Source organism: Parus major, chromosome Z (assembly GCF_001522545.3).
Source record: "Parus major isolate Abel chromosome Z, Parus_major1.1, whole genome shotgun sequence".
NCBI lineage: Eukaryota > Metazoa > Chordata > Aves > Passeriformes > Paridae > Parus > Parus major.
In genome coordinates this window covers 20,560,307-20,576,935 of record NC_031799.1, presented here as the reverse complement: position 1 = coordinate 20,576,935, position 16,629 = coordinate 20,560,307, and the positions used below count along the sequence as shown (strand labels likewise).

Here is a 16,629-nt window from a genome sequence, read left to right as displayed (position 1 = left end):
TCAGGCTCATACCATAACTTAACATAACCAAACATAACTCAACAAATGTGTCACAATTGTGAGGATCTTAAGTGAATGAAATTATCTCCTCACTGATACAAGTGAAATTTGGATAGGTCTATTAACATACTTACATTTACAATTACCACGAGTACCCAAAACTAGCTTATGTAGAGGCTAGCCTGTCTCCTCTGTAATATACTTTTATATCCTACATATTACATGTATATTTTATACAAAATACAATTTTGAACCATTGCAAAGTTATCTCAATGTGTTTCTCAGATCTGTTTTTCCCTGCTTTCACAGAGAGGAACAGCACGGTGAAATGCACTTCACAAAACCACAGATGTAGTGACTAAATCACCTGTGGTGACCAAATCAGTGGGAGCTGAGCCAGCCATGAGTCTCATTACAGACATGACCAACCTCAAAAATCACAAGATCAGATCACTAGTGAGCAAGTCAGTCTGTTAGAAGCACATCTCAAACTTTTATGTGCTAATCATTGCTATTTAGATTTTTACCAACTACACAAAGCAATTGAGCTTGGGCATTGAGAAGTAAATTTTAGTATGAAAATACCCATGGCAATAAATTGACAGGTACTGTTAGTGTCAGAAGCTCTGCTTGAACTCCTGATTCCTACTTTGACACAGTCTTCTACATAGTCACATTTATTAATTTTCTGTTTGAAAGTGAGACACTCTCTCTGGTGAAACTGTAGTAGTTTCCTGTGCAGAAGAAAATCCCCTCCTCAGAGATGGGACTTAGAAGGCTCTTCTGTAACTAAACAGTGATGATATATTCAGTTACTTAATCCATTATCACCTTTCCTGTAACACTCTTGTCAGTATCAGTACAACAGACTTAGTTTCAAATCACTTGACTCTGGGGCAGAAAAAGCCTAGAAAATAAAAATTAAAACAAAAATAAAATAAAAAAAAATTTAAAAATAGAGAAGACAGAATTGTACAGTCATGTCTTGTATTTCATCTTAATGTAGTGGAAGTGAGTTTATGACACCATCAGAACTTTGGGACATGGTTTATTTATGAAAAAAACAACAATGTAATAGCATTTAACATTTCTTTATGTGTATCATTTCCATAGTTGTTTCATTAATGCAAAAATATACTCTACCAACATAGCACAAGTTTGGTTACCTGATAATTTAACTTAGAATACCTACATTATTAATAGAAATATCGAACTTAGAGAACGAAAATAGTGTTTTTGCTGCTGTGGTGCTTAGTTTCCTCAGATATACCTGAATCCAGACCGTGATGGGTGCGATTTATATGTAACAAATTAAGATACAGCTCCCATATCAGTCGGGAAAATACCATGAAGGACCCAATGATAGGCTATATAATCTATGAATGTTAAATTCCTCTCTTGATCTTTCTGGGCCAAATCAGTAATTCCTTTGATTGTTATGCAAATGGTGCCTTTTCTAGTAGCAATTATTAAGCGGCCCATGATTTACTAATCAGTGCAGGAGCTAAATATTTGCACTAAAGAAAGAACAGAGCAACGACTTCTAAGAAAGCCAGTTAACAGGCAGCCTCATTAAGGTTATCAATAACTGCATGAAAGGGAGATTAAATTATGCTTTTACCACTGCTGATAAGCTTTTCAGGCCAAAAAAGACGCATATAGCCTTTTCAATGGAAAAAGAATAATTTCATTAACAACTAGTATAGAATACCCTTTCTGATCTCACATCAAATTTAGCACTAGATGAACATAATAAAATGTAACAAATTAAAAAACAAAGTGTAAGCTGAAACTTTCCAGAATAGTACAAAGAGCTAAAAACTAATTTTTGCTATCCATGTTCTCCTGTATAACGCTCAACAATCTTAAAACTGACTTGTCATGACAATAAAAAAAAAGAAATGTCCTCTTAGATAGTAAGGGTTCACATATTCAGGAAATAAAAGCTGAAGTTGGTAGATAGCCTCTCAACTGTAGTATGTTTTCTTTATTTGAACAAAACATAATTAAAGTATTAACGGCTGTATCTCCTCAAACCAGAGGGAAAGTAGCTGCATCCACATATTGAGAAGTTTATTAAGCTGTATTACATTGAAGAGAATACAAAAGAAACCCTTGTGCTAACATGTTCATATCTTGCAGTAGGACCTAGCTAAAGATGAGGCAGTCCTGAATTAAAAAATAAACACTGCATGCCATGACATGTTTTAAATCTAAAATTAAACAGATGAAAGTGTGGTTCTCTTATATTAAAAACAAAATCCTTTTGTATGGTGCTTTTAGTTTTCAATATAATTTTAATTACACTTTTCAACATATAAAAATAAGCTAAACTACAAGCTGAAAACGCCTGTTTATGTATTAGCAAACAAAATTAAATTTCAGATTCTCTTTAGGCACTAACACCTAATGATATCTACATGTATTCAATTCTCCATACTCCAGCCTCTGGTGAGAAAACTACATCTCTCTGAACTAAGTGTCTACACATTGACATGATTTTAGCCATTTACAGATTTCAGTGTTTATGCCACTACATCAAATTTTTACTTTCAAAATTATGATAACATCAAATATGATATTTGATTGCTATATAATGGAAAGTACCAAGTAGCATATGCCCCAGATAATGATTCAGAATTCACATCTCTGATTATTTTTACCACTATAATGCTATTATCACACTAACATTTATAAAACTCAAGATTATTTTGTCTGGATTTTTTTTTCTCTAACAATACATGAGCTCTGATCTTGTTTCACTACAAAAGCAATGCAGAGATGCTTCAGACCTAGAAGTAGACAACACACATACCATTATGGCATTACTGTTTGCAAGGGTCATACTCATAAATGAAAAATAACTAAATAAGGACTGGCAATAAGTATACGCTAATTTATAACATGCAGAGCAAGCTTCTTCTTAGACAAAAAAAAAAATAAAAAAAAAAAAAAAAAATCACTGCTTCCCTAATCTATTACAGATAGCAGTACAAGCTAAAGGCAAAAGAGAGAAACTACTATGTAACAGATCTGAAGAGTTTCAAAGTAATTTCAGGTATTGCCTAACGTGTAACAGGGCCAGAGAACACTATCAAGCAATGTAAAGCACACTACAAACTACAAATTTAACTTCATTCCACAAGTGTAAATGGCACTGGAGTGTCCACAGCTCATTTCAAAATCCAAGCTGTGTATAGGCTGCTGTCAGCCCACTAATATAAAGCTAGTTCAGACATATCTATCTATGTGAAACTGCCATCAAAAAAATTAGCAGGTGATTACTGAATAGGCAAAACCCACATCTCAATCATTTCCCAAGCATTTTTCATATATTTCTAGTTTCTAAGCAAGTGCTTTTATAACCCCTAGTTCCAATTCCAACATATGAAAACTAAGAACTCTTTACATAATATACTACTGTTGGTGTTTGCAAATAAAATTCCATGCCTCACACCTGTGTGAATCCATTGACTCTGATGCAATCATATAAGCCACAGACACCTCTATTTTGAGTTTGACATCCTGCTTGATCCATCAAGCAGTTCTCTTCTGCTACCTTCTTTCAGAATGCAAAGAAAAATCCTGTCTGTTATCCAGAACCCTCTTGAGAAAATAGCTATGGGCACTAATGGAAAGTTATGTTTATGTGCTTTATGCGATCTTAGCAAAATGGCAACATATAAAACTCTTCCGAGTAATTTACACTTTCAAGTAAGGGCTGATTCAGATGAAACTACATGTAAAACAATACAGCTATCATAAACCACACTTCTCAAAACCTCTACCATTTACAAAGTGCAAAACCAAATGGTCTGACGCAGTAGCACAGCACATAAGCTTGCTAATGATGAAGGCAATGGACTTGTCATGGAAGATGGACACATTCAGTGGATGATTCACTCAATCCTGTAGGAGCAGGCTGGAACTTCATTACTGTGCCATGCTACCAGTTCATAAGTGCGCTACTCTCTGCAGAAATAAGCATTTTTATTGATTAATAGTTCTCCAGAAGTGGCTTTTTAGGAACACCTGGTAAGACAGATTGCTAACTACCTCACAGATCCACACAGTATTTACAAAACAAAACCAGAAAATACAGTATTTGCAAGAAAGTATGACTTGAGGAGGGGAGGAAATCTGTATATTTGGTGGCTGGTTGCTGCTTTTTCCTTAACATAAACCCTAAAAACCCCCAAGATACTTTTTGTAAGGGAACCACAATAAACATACAATATAACAACATGCTGTATACAGCTCCACACATGTGATAAGCTAGCTAGTAAATTAAGGCTGCCATCCGTAACTATTAACTTCCAAATGCATGTTTCTCGGCTAAGTGTAAGCAATCCTTTAAATATTTTATAACTGATACGTCATAGAGCTATACTATTTCAGGGCAACAAAACCCAAGAAACCAAACTACTACCAGCTAAAACAGGATACGCTGAAGGAATTCTAGTTCTTCCCAATAGAGAAATTTAGCTTTTCAATGAAAACATAAATAATACATGTATGTTTTCACTAATTTCTACATTTCAAATGAAAGAAGCTCTATGAATAAGACCAGGTGGTCTAAAAATATTCCTTTAATAAGTATGTACCAGCAGAAACATCCCTCTAAAATACTTATTTTATTAGTGAAATGGTACCAAAGATAACAAGTATACAAACAATCTCTTTGCTCTATGCTACTTACACATCATAAATAAGACAGCTGTTGTTGCAAGACACAATCTTTCACAGTCTTCCTGTAAGCATACAGATTTTTTTTATTCTTTTATCAGAATTAGCTGTTTACCAGCCAACAGCATGTGGCTTATACATCACAAAAATGGCTGTTCTATACTTTACATGGTAAAGCATTTTCTGTTGTCTTAAATGTACACAGTGGCAAGAACATAAAATCTTATAAAAAAATGGGAGTGATTAAGCAGCTTCACAATCAAATTGGATTTCATTACCTTAGCAATTGGGCAAAGTTTTCATTCCCTATAATATGCTTCCCTTCCACTGAAAAAAATTAACTATGTAGAAGAAAAGTAAAACAAGTAAAAAGCAAATAGCCAATACATGTAGTTTTTTATTTTAACTGAAATAACACTTCCCATGAGGTAAGGCAATTAAGTAATTTGATTGCATTAAAATAGTAGTAATAAAAATAATCTACGCGATTTTAGGTATAATTATGTCTTAGAAGTGTAACTTATCAGAAATCTCATGTAACCAATTAAATTACTCCAGAAAACAAAAGCCATGTTTTGCCATGACAAAAACACTTGTTTCGTCACTCCCTTCTTGTACGCTTTCTCCACAAGAAATGATAAAAGAATCTCTACTATGTAAGCCCTGTGTAAATTAGAACCTTCTTCCTCAAATTATTTATCCCCCATTTCTGTGCATGCCATTCCTTTTATATCCCCCAACAGGTATCAGAGAAAATAACAGAGAGGTAACGATTAAGGCCATCCAAATGTATATTAAATGTTTTAAGGGCTTTCTTTGATGCAGGTGATCAGAGCACACTTTGTATTCAGCTATTACTTTGTACAGTGGTGGTCCCCAAATGAAATCTTTTCTCTTATTCAAAAATCTCTTCTAAGAATAAAAAATAAACGTAAAATGGAGCTTCAGTATTTTAACAAGTGAATCAAACAACCATTCTGGCAAGTCACTTGCATTTTTGTCTACAGTATGGTGGTGGCAAAGTAGCAAGAGAGATCATGTAAGATTTAGCTGAAAATGTGTAACAGCACATATACATTTCTAGAAAATACCACATTTTAAGAAGGCACTAAAGCTTCTGCTTGTGCTCCCGTATTTTTTTAACCAAAAGGAAAAAATTATTTTCTTAATGGCACCTGTACTATTTTTAGCTGAACAGACACACTGCAGTACATTGCAAAACAAAGCTGTAAGTTCTGGTATTGTCATATAGATGTGCTCACTTCTCTAAGGACAAAGAAAACAACAAAACAAAACAACTCCAAAATAACCCTGTAAGCTAACCTAACATCTACAACATGACAACATTCCTTTTAGGAACAGAAAAAGCGCATGCACCGTTCAAATACCTTAAAAGAAATATTAATTTCAGGGGTATTAGTAAGAAATTATTTTAAATAAGAAACCCTAAGAATCTCAAGCAGTGAGCAAATGAAAAACATTAATCTGTGAGTATTTAACATAAGAATAGTAAAACCGTGTTTATGCTTAAACCCCCTTTCCCTACAGTTGTCATTTACAAGGAAAGAAAGTGTGTATATTTATGCACCATTTTCAAGCACATCAAACAGCACACATTAAAGTTTTTGTGGATTTTTTTAACCTACAGGGCAAAACAATAGAAAAGGCATCAACAAGCAATATTTTAAACACCCTTCAATGCATATCTTCAGCTTTTTTGGGGAAGTACAGGTTTACATCTTTCAGTTCCTAGTTATTTGTAACAGCTTATAGTAAAACTTAACATAAATCATTTTACAAGTACAGCCATCATGGAAATGCATGGATTTTCAGAGATGAATAGTTCTGATGGCATCTGCCTTTTCATGGTATTAGCTACTGGTCTGTGCTCTCTTGCTTTACAGCAAGAAGACAACAAAGCTATCACAAGAATTGGAGGAGCTACTAGTACTATCAACACATTCAGGTTGATTGCTTTGACATTTTCTTCCTCATTCTGGGAAATAAAATGCTTTGGATTTCATTCCTTAGTTGAATTAGAAGTCCATTCTTTGCATTAAACCTCTTCCATTTTAATTGAGAGGTTTTCTTCATCTGGTTGACAGTTCCCGTTCTGCTGTAGCTTGACTTCATCTGTCCTTTGTGTATCTCTATTTTCTACTTCCTTGTCAGTTTCCAAATTCTGGTCTTCTTTATTGTTATCTTTGTCCTACCAAAGATAAAATTATTTGACAACAAAATAATATTCTTAGCATTATAGGCTATGACTTCCAATCAACTCTTGGTCATTTTATTGTTTCAATTTTTACATGTATATCTTGTCTCTGCAAATTTTAGAACAAAGGTGTGAGCTTCTTTGCCCCTGCCTTTTTTTAAAATAAGCTTTTTTTTCAGTTGGCTGAAGTTCAGCACTCATAACAACCCATCACCCAAGAAATTATGCCATAAAGTATGGAACAACTGTTACTATATATTATAATATATGTAATATATATTTTATATATATTATAATCTATAGTAATGTGTATTATGAAATACTCATTGTATTCTATTTCATTTTATTGTACTCGATTGCAATACATATTATTATTATTATAGTTAACAATAGTCTTTATTAACTACAATAAAGTCATATATAAAGTTATAGAACAAGTGGCACCATGCAACATATGAGAAACAGTTCCAGAAATTAAGATTTCACCAAGATTTTTAAAATAGAACAGGACTTAACTTTTTCTGTCTTATTTTTTGCCAGATATCTGATGCATTTTGAGGGAGTTCTTGGGCAAGATTCTTACTCATTCATTTGAACAGTCATCTAAACCAGGTGTTTTGTAACAGCTGAATAATTCTGAGCACAAAAAACTACTCTTTAAAGATGTGCTGCTATTCAAATTCCAGGATTAAACAAATTGAAGAGGTTTCTTTTTTTAATTGCAGTACCTTCCATTTTGCAGGGGAAAATCCTATACTATTTCACATCTCTTCAATTTTACTCTTATAGAATCCAATATACAGACCAGGACCAATTCAATGAGGGAGAGTTTGAACTGCATCATGAGTTTATTTAAAATCTAATCTTTTCAGTTTGACAGTCAAGCTGCCCATGAACACTGCTTGTTAGTCAATGATCTGTCTGCTCCTAAAAGTAGGGAGCCAGGCAAGTCCTAACACAGGGAACACAACATAAAAGAGAAACAAGATGTTTCTGTAACCGAAGCACACAAACTCCTACAGGTCAACTGAAGTTCAAATATATAGACTTAAACTGGCCTACTAAACCCAACTAGCAAACACTAAATAGCACTAGTTTGGTAAGGAACAGGAGAAAAAGAAGGGAGTAAAAGAAAGAAATAGTGCAGAGAGAATTTCAGTAATTGTTTCACTACCAACCACTTCATTCTGCTGATCACTTGGTGACACATACTTACCTTAAAAGCAGTGGTGCTTTTGTCAGATTTCTCCTTTCCCTCTTTTTCTTTACTACTTTTTTTCTTGGAAGTGGAGCGTTCTCTTTCTCTTCTTTCATTATTTGTATCTCTTTCTCTTTTCTTTTCTTTCTTGTTTCTGTTTCAGAAATTTTTTATTCAAATTAGGATTTAATCCAACTACAACAAACTTCAAACCATTTGACTGCAAACTAAACCCCCAGAATGGACTTTCAAAAAACCTCCCAAAATTTAACAAAAAAACCCTTCCCAAAGATAATGGGATTTTTTTTGGCTGAAGAGAGCTAAACAGCGCATATGACCACTATGCACTGTATTTGCACAGAAAAAAGAAAATTAATCTTTGTCAGATGAAGGGATTTTATTGATTTGAAACAATTTGCACTGCTGATCTATTTGAAACCATGTCATTGAAGAATACCAGAGCTCAAACTGGTTTAAGTTTTGAGTTAAATTAAAACTGAATCATACTGGCCAACTGAAATCATTGGAAATCATTACCATAAAGGTAGTAAAACCAGAGAATCTACTATAAATTCTTCCTTCTTTACTGGTCTTTAACTTCTGTGTTTATATCAAACTGACCTTCTTGGAGAAGGACTTCGTGAAGACTTTCTTTTTGCTGTTTTTGATGTTTTAGGAGATTTGGAGGGACTTCTGCTCTTCCTTTTACGCCTTTCTCTACAGGACCAAGAAATTCAATATCATCAAAACCCAAAAATAATAAAGGAGGTAGAAAATTCTTAAAATGATCTAACACATCCACTGAATTCGACAGTCTATATTATCAACAAAATATGAACTGTATGAACTAAAAAAAACTTTGTATACTTATTTAGTGGGAAAGGAAAGGCCAAAGTAGGAAAAAAAGGATGTGCTCTCTCAAAAAAAGTTTTTTTAATTCTTTTGTGCTTGATAACAAAGAAAACACACTGAATTTGGTAATACTGTATCAGTTAGAAGTTTCTTCAGTCAGGAAAATAGTTCTGTTAAGTGAAGAGCCATATTAAGACAAAAGGTGTAACTTGAGCAATATGAATTTCAAAATGTAACTAATATACAACCTGAAGACCACTGCAACTTCAGTTTAACCTGACTGAAATTTAAATCCTAAATATATAAGCTAGAATTAGTTGATTTAGAGGAAAACAGGGAAAAACGAAGCCCAAGCTGTTGTCAAAGTCAGAATAAATAAAATACATTGTTCTTCTAGCAGTCCTTGCTTAGCAAACAGAATGTCATCACTCTGTAATACATGGAAAAGCTTGGTATGTTTTACATAACTAAATGGAGTTTTCTAAAGTTGCCATAATGGAGTCTGATCTTGAATACCGCAAAACATGAAATAACTGGTCGTTTATACTGAAGCACACATTAAATTAAAGCAAAAACTGAGCCAGTACAACTTCAATTAATATAAATGCAGAACCCGTCTGTCAAGATTATTTTTTCCTATCAACTCTTTGTAAAGCAGGAAAAGCAGATTCAAAGACCAGTTGAAGACAAAATAGGGAAGTTTAAAGCTTACTTCTAGATACAACACAAAAGCTATGGATATGGATAACAGCTTCTGCAATTTGTGAATGTTTTTATCTTCAGTATTTAGAAAAGCTAAGAAATCAATACTTATCTAATAAGTACATTAAGTGACAGCCAATATCACTATATGGATTGATACTCGGACAATACCATCTACTGTGACTTCTTGATTTGGCCAGGATAATTTTCTTTCTAGTAGCTGGAATGGTGCTGTGTTCAGATTCAGTATGAGAATGATGTTGATAATACACTGATGTTTTAGTTGCTACTTATCCTAAAATCGAGGACTTCTGTTTTCCATGCTCAAGCAAGCATGTACACAAGACACTGGGAGGGAGCATGGCCAGGAAAGTTGACCCAACTGGATAAAATTCCATGAGGGGTGAGCAATTGTGCAGTGCATGACTTGTTTGTCTTGGGCATTATTCCCCTCTGTTCTTTCCACTACAATTATTACTATAATTATTTTATTTTGTTTTAATTACTAATATGCTCTTTCCTCAACTCTCAAAGCAGAGACTTGTAAAGCCTAACAAGACTGAACAAGGAAGGACAGATGAGGAAAAGAGAAGTCAAAAAAGAACTGCCATGGTTTAACCCCAAATGACAATTAAATCCTGAGTGGCATTTCCTGCCTTCTTTTGCCCCCTTTGCTCCTCAACCTCAATACCCCCAACCCCACCAGGGAAGGAGAATAAGCAGGAAAAAAGGAAAACTCCAGCACCGTACCAGCTGCTAGTAAGAAAGAAATTTTAATTCTCTTACAATCAAAACCAAGACAGTGACCTCCTGAAGCTGCACAGGACAAGATTTCTGAAGTACTTTGTTCAGCAAGCTTTTATCTTTGATAAACAAAAATATAAAACTGCCTCAAAATCATTAAGTAAATAACACAGTCACTAATCAGCCGTTCACTAGTCAACATGCATTTTATTTTTAACATCTCCACACTAATCATCACCTTTATTTAACTGAGGATACTGGAAATTGATTATTCTCCCTCAGTCCTGCCAATTCAGCTACACTAACTATATTCCCACTTAGTTTTGCTTTCCAGCATACAAACCAAGTGCTTCAGCAATTTTGTTCAAACTAGAAACTGCTTATTCATGAAATTTTATCTTCAGTTGCCACTTTTCTTATTTCAAGTTGAAGAATTATAAGTGTCTTACTACATTTGTTCTCATCTCTATTACATTTGTACCTAAGATTTTTGTGCACCCATTTCATTAAATCTCTTACACAACACTAACACAGCGAAATTTAAGAAAAACAAGTTCTGAATACTTTGATAGGGATCCTATGTCTCTTAATTATACAAGGAAATAACATTCTGCATGTCATCTGATGCTATTGGCTCTGCTAGCCTGTAAGATAGCTCCTTTTCCAACTGACTTCTTTTCCCCTGGTCTGTCTCCTTTCAGCTAGGAATCATGAATCTTAATTCCAGTACTTGAAAACAGTCTGTCAGCAAAGCAAGGTCAGCTATCTTCTAGTTCTTAGAAGGTCTTGTATGTCCTATTCCACCTTCCCCTCTTCTCCACAAAGATGACTATTTGCACCATATTTTACATTTACATTTTACATGATCAGCAGTCAACTGCTATACTGAAATTTCAGGCAACTGAAATGCCAATCTGTTGAGTAATCTTCACCAGAAAGGTCTGCAACCGTTTCAACCATGCAATGTCCATCACCAAAGAGAGACCCCTACTGTAACCCAACCTACTCAAAATTACTTTTCAGAGTTACTGAGGTTACTATGGTAACTGAAGCTGGAAGAACTCTCTGAAGATGACTTAGGCCAACCTATCCCTTCTTCACCTTACAAAGGGTCAATCAGAGTAATTATTCAGGGCCATATCCAGTTAGATTTTTGGATGGAGGAGAGCAAGAACCTGCCACCCAGCCTTCCAGACAGTGAGTCTCAATGCTATACTGGCGTGATAGCATTATTCCTGCCCAAGTGCAGGACTTGTCCTTTCTCTTTGTTCAGCTCCAAGAGATGACTATCAGTCCATTTCTCCCATCTGCTGAGGTTTCTCTAAATGCCAGATCAGCCAACCTCCAGCTGTTTCTCTGTTGTTTGCAAAGCTACAGAGAATGCACCCTGTCCCACTAAGTCCCTGAGAACGACATTCACCAGTATTGGCCTCTGGACTGACGCTCTAAGGATAGTTATATCTGAAGAAAAAACTGTAAATCTGTAACAAAAAGTGTATTTTCTCAACTTCCAGCCTCAAAAGAACACTGCCTGTGTTTAACAAGATCTGCATCATACCAAAGTACAGTTTTGTGCTTCGCTCTAGAAGAAATGCACTAATTTTCACAAGAATTCTTTGCTCAAGTACATGACATTGGAGCCTTCCCATATATTCCCATATATCAAAATATTATTGCAAACTAGAGGATCAGGTTTTGGTAACACCCAGCTAACTACACTTACTATTTGGCACTAGAAACCTGGTTTTCCACCAAGGTTCCTATATAAGCTAAATATTGTGAAACCCTTATTTTTCTGCAATTATCCAATTCACCACTGTGAATCCCATGGACTGAAAAATACGGTTTCAAAGCTGATAGAAGTATCTTTATGTGGGTCTTTCACTCATTTAAATAGAAAGCTGCATATGCTTAAGGAAGAAAGAGTGTTTTGCCCATAAACCTCATAACACAAACACAATGTTCAGGAACCATTACACCCTTTTTTGCGTTCTACAAACCCTGTACTGATGAATTTTGAGGACTAGAGAAATTCTGCTCTTGCCTAGTAATATTATTACAATAGGCGTAACTTGTCCAATTCATTCAGCATTTCATTATCTTAAGGATACAGATAAAAGTTGGTACTTCTATCTGATACAATACTACTGAACTCCCTAATTCCTGATGTAACAGAAGGGACCTTATCCACCCATGCTTCTAAATTTAACTTAGCTGCAATGCTTTTAGAATATGCCTGAGTTTGCTTACAGAGATTGATTATAAATCTCCCAGCTTCTTTATGCTGTAATGAATTTATCCAGACTTCCTGCCAGTTAAGCTCCCCTCAGAGCCAAAATCAACAGCTACATTAACTTTATTGTTTTCCTGCTTACTGTTTGCAGCCATTGAGGAATGTTACTTTTAACTTACAGCTGGCCATCTAGTCCGATAAACAACATGTCCATGTCATCCAACTGAGATACATTCACTTTGTGAAAGGATAGCCAGCCAAGCGACATGCTTGCTTCCTTGCAGTTCAGCTGTTCAGCCAAAGACAGGCAAATATTAGCAAACAACTGTTTGCAAGATCTACAGACCAAAATGCTGAAGTATGTAAGTAATAGAAGAATTATATAACAGTGACTCAAACTTTCATCAGGGCAAAGATGATGCATGTGATGTTGGTCAGAACTTTTGTCTGTCTGTAACACACAGAAATGGCACATGAATCATCTGATTACTGTCCTCAAGGTTTATATAATATGGTTATGTGAAAGCCAAGTACCAGCAGCCCAACAAGAAACTCTGTTCTATAAGGCATCATATCGAGCTTTTTATAAAAGAAGTTGCTTTAAAGAAAAATCTGCAGATTTAACAAAACAGATAATACAAAATTACTTAGTAAGAGACATGGTGATACCAATACATAAAAATTAGGATGGTGCCTCACTGATCTGACAAGTCAAAAAAAAGCAAGCATGAAAAATTCTAAACAAACCTGCTGGAGCTACGAGATCTTCTTGAAGAGCTATAGCTTCTTGGGGGTGTTCTGGATCTCTTATCTTTCTTCTTTTTATCATCTCTCTCTTTTTCTCGCTCCTTCTCCTTATCCCCATCTTTTTCCTTCTCTTTGTCTCTGTCCTTTTCTTTGTCCCCTCCTTTGTCTTTATCTCCCTCCTTGTCCTTAATCTTCTCTCTGTCCTTCTCTCCTTCTTTCTCAGCATCTTCTTTTTCTTTGTTCTGATCTACCTCTTCTTTGTCTTTTTCCTTGTCTTTATCTTTTTCCTTTTCCCGGTCCCTATCTTTATCCTTGTCCCTATCTTTGTCTCGGGCTCTCTCTCTATCTTTGCTTCGCTCTTTATCTCTCTCTTTGTCCTTTTCCCTATTTCTCTCTTTATCTCGCTCTCTCTCCCTGTCTTTGTCTCGATCCCTATCCTTCTCTTTGTCTCGGTCTCTGTCTTTTTCTTTGGCCTTTTCTTTTTCCTTGATCTTTTCCTTGTCTCTTTTCTTGTCCCTGTGAAAAGCCAAACACAAGCCCATTAATTCATCTTTGAACTTTCCAATTAAAATTATGACTAACTTTTTAGTATACATCAAGATAAAATGTGTGTCTATGTTAGAAAATAGTAATTCTTCAATATTTTAATTTTTCACCCCTGTTCACAATAAGAGAAAGCTATAAATAGCTAGGAAATACACAGCCAGGAAAAATTTGGAAACCAAAATGGAGAAGTTGAGGCCATAACCAAATCAAACCACTATCTCTGAAGTGATGCTACTATGTAGAGAATGTGTCTCTTCACCTCACAGTTACACAATGATACATATATAAGTTTTCTATATTTTGCCAGGAGTGAGACAAACACTACAACCTGTAAATCCACTCTTTACTAAGAATGTATCCACATAAAATCACCTTCAGATTAATCACTGCGAGATGAATAATGACAGCTGACTGACCGAAGACTTTATATTCTACAGTTTTCTCTCACACAGATATCCTTGAACTTCTTGGAAGTCCAACAACACTTAATACATAGTAATAAAAAGAAAACATGGGCAAAATGTCACCAGATTCCCTTAAAAGACAAATATAAGATCAAAATTCAAGCAAGACGATTCAACCATCCATAATGGTATTATGAATTTGAAAATTACTGAAAAATTACATTTTTCATATTTATTAACATAAATGCTACAGTAAAACAGTAGCACAGTAAAAACAGAAGGAAGGAAAACAGCTTCTTTGGGACAGGAAATATGATACATGTTCATAAAAAGAACAATGAAGAAAATTCCATCTGATTTCAAGTCATCAAGTCAAACAAAAACTAATTAGCTAACAATTGGTTGGAAGATTACATTTTAGTATAGGACTACTTGAAAATGCAAGATTCCATCTTTCCTCTTTAGTATAGAGACACATAATGAAAGAACAATTGTTCAGAGAAACAGGAGAAAGAAGTACAGGACAAATTGATTAGCAGACCTTATTGTGTCAAGAAGAACCAGACTGACAGAAGTTACCTGGTATTGGTATCTATTCTAGATTTTTACAGATTCTAAAAGAGACTCCTTCTCACATGAAAGGTCCTAAGCACTCAAACTTTCCTCAAACTGAAGAAGTGTTTGGCTGTATCTTCTTCTCAACTGCAAATAAACAGCAGACTGTTGTATGCTTTATGACCTGACAACTTTGATTCCCATCAGGTTCTGTCAAGTACTTGTTAGGAGTCTCAGAAATGGAATGTAACATCATGAAGATGAAATAGCACACATTCCCCACAATAACCAGCCTTACAACCTCCCAATAAATGTCTTCTAGTTAATTTATCACAGAGATTTCACTGGACTTTCCCCTTCCAGCGAGCAGATGTCTCAAGAAGCTCCAGAGAACAGAAACAGAGAATCAAAAGGATCCACCAATAAAATCTACACAGCCTAGTTTTGTTTCCACATAGGTCCACAGATCTGCAGCTCTCTTTCCCACAAAACTTATCTCAGAACAAGAAGCAGCTGCACAACCTAAGCACAAATCTCTCTTTAAATAAATCAAGGGAATTACAGAAATTAAACTAAGAACATACCAAGACTTGCATTCAAGAAGCTATTTTCACAGGCACTTTTGGTTTGAACTTATTCACTACTTCATCTCTCAAAAAATTATGCTATAATCTTGTTAAAATTTCAGTTTAGTAATTAGATGATCAGACATAAAAACTAATAAACTAGATAAAATACACACATATTACATCCTGACATACATATATGCCATACAACCAACATGCATTTGTTCCTGCTATCTGACATATGAGAAAAGTCAAAGATGAAAATAAAAGGTCTTTCACAAGAACTTTATACATGTTCTCACAATACAGAATCAGGTCAGTCTGAGCACAACCTTCTCAACAGATACACATCAAACAAGCATCCACGTTTTTATGGGTTCACAAGGTACACAGGATATTCCTTAATTATTGATTGTAGCCTGACAAAAGTACTCTTTTCAGTAACTCTTTTTATATGTTAGTACAAATGTAGATGAGAGTATCAAAGTTCAAGTGCCTCAAAATGATCATTGAATCCCTGGAGGCACCATAAGGTTACAAGAAAGAAAATTAACTGTATCCTAGCCAAGACTGCTAGACTCAGTATTAAAATTCACTTTCTATCCTTTTGTCCCACGGATGAGACTCCACCCTTTGGGGTCACCTAAAAGGTTTGTTAATTTTTTTTTTTCAAAACCTGTATTGTGAACTAACAGTACCATTTAGTGGAACAGAACTCACCGAGAACGAGAGCGACTTCTTGATTTCCGTCTTTCTGTAGATCTAGATCGTTTTTTCAGGGGACTTCGGGATCTGCGTCTGTCCTTGTGTCTTGAGAGAGACCTGTTGCCAGATCTACTTCTAAATGAAGAATGCCAGAAGAATTTTAATATTGAAACTTCATACAAATTAAGTCAACAAACAAAATGACAGTATACGTGTTTTGTGTCACCACATAGTATTATATGACACCTTAGTAACATCCTGTCTGCAAATGTTTTTGCAAATATGGATACTTTATGCTTCACTAGGTGTACATGCTCTACTTTGAAACCATTTAAGTTATACCAGTGTTTCCTAATAATCTCCATGAATCTGGAAAACACAAGTTAATATAATTTACAACAGTTTTTCTTATGAAATAACACTGCATAAAATCTCTGACAATTTCTAGCAATAATAATTAGTTACATTTTATTTCC

General features: G+C 34.9%; 1 protein-coding gene across 2 annotated transcripts in view; it reads right to left on the bottom strand.

Annotated features, from left to right (window-relative positions):
- Nucleotides 1-1,031: 1,031 nt before the first annotated feature.
- SREK1 (splicing regulatory glutamic acid and lysine rich protein 1) overlaps nucleotides 1,032-16,629 on the bottom strand; it is a 36,135-nt gene continuing 20,537 nt past the window's right edge. For both annotated transcript variants that reach the window (XM_015653173.3, XM_033511374.1), the window contains 5 exons: nucleotides 16,169-16,288; nucleotides 13,378-13,893; nucleotides 8,721-8,816; nucleotides 8,118-8,253; nucleotides 1,032-6,895 (listed from right to left, as the gene is read on the bottom strand). In XM_015653173.3, coding sequence (XP_015508659.1) covers nucleotides 6,743-6,895; nucleotides 8,118-8,253; nucleotides 8,721-8,816; nucleotides 13,378-13,893; nucleotides 16,169-16,288 — 1,021 coding nt within the window. In that variant the 3' untranslated portion in view covers nucleotides 1,032-6,742. The remainder of the gene's footprint in view (nucleotides 6,896-8,117; nucleotides 8,254-8,720; nucleotides 8,817-13,377; nucleotides 13,894-16,168; nucleotides 16,289-16,629) is intronic.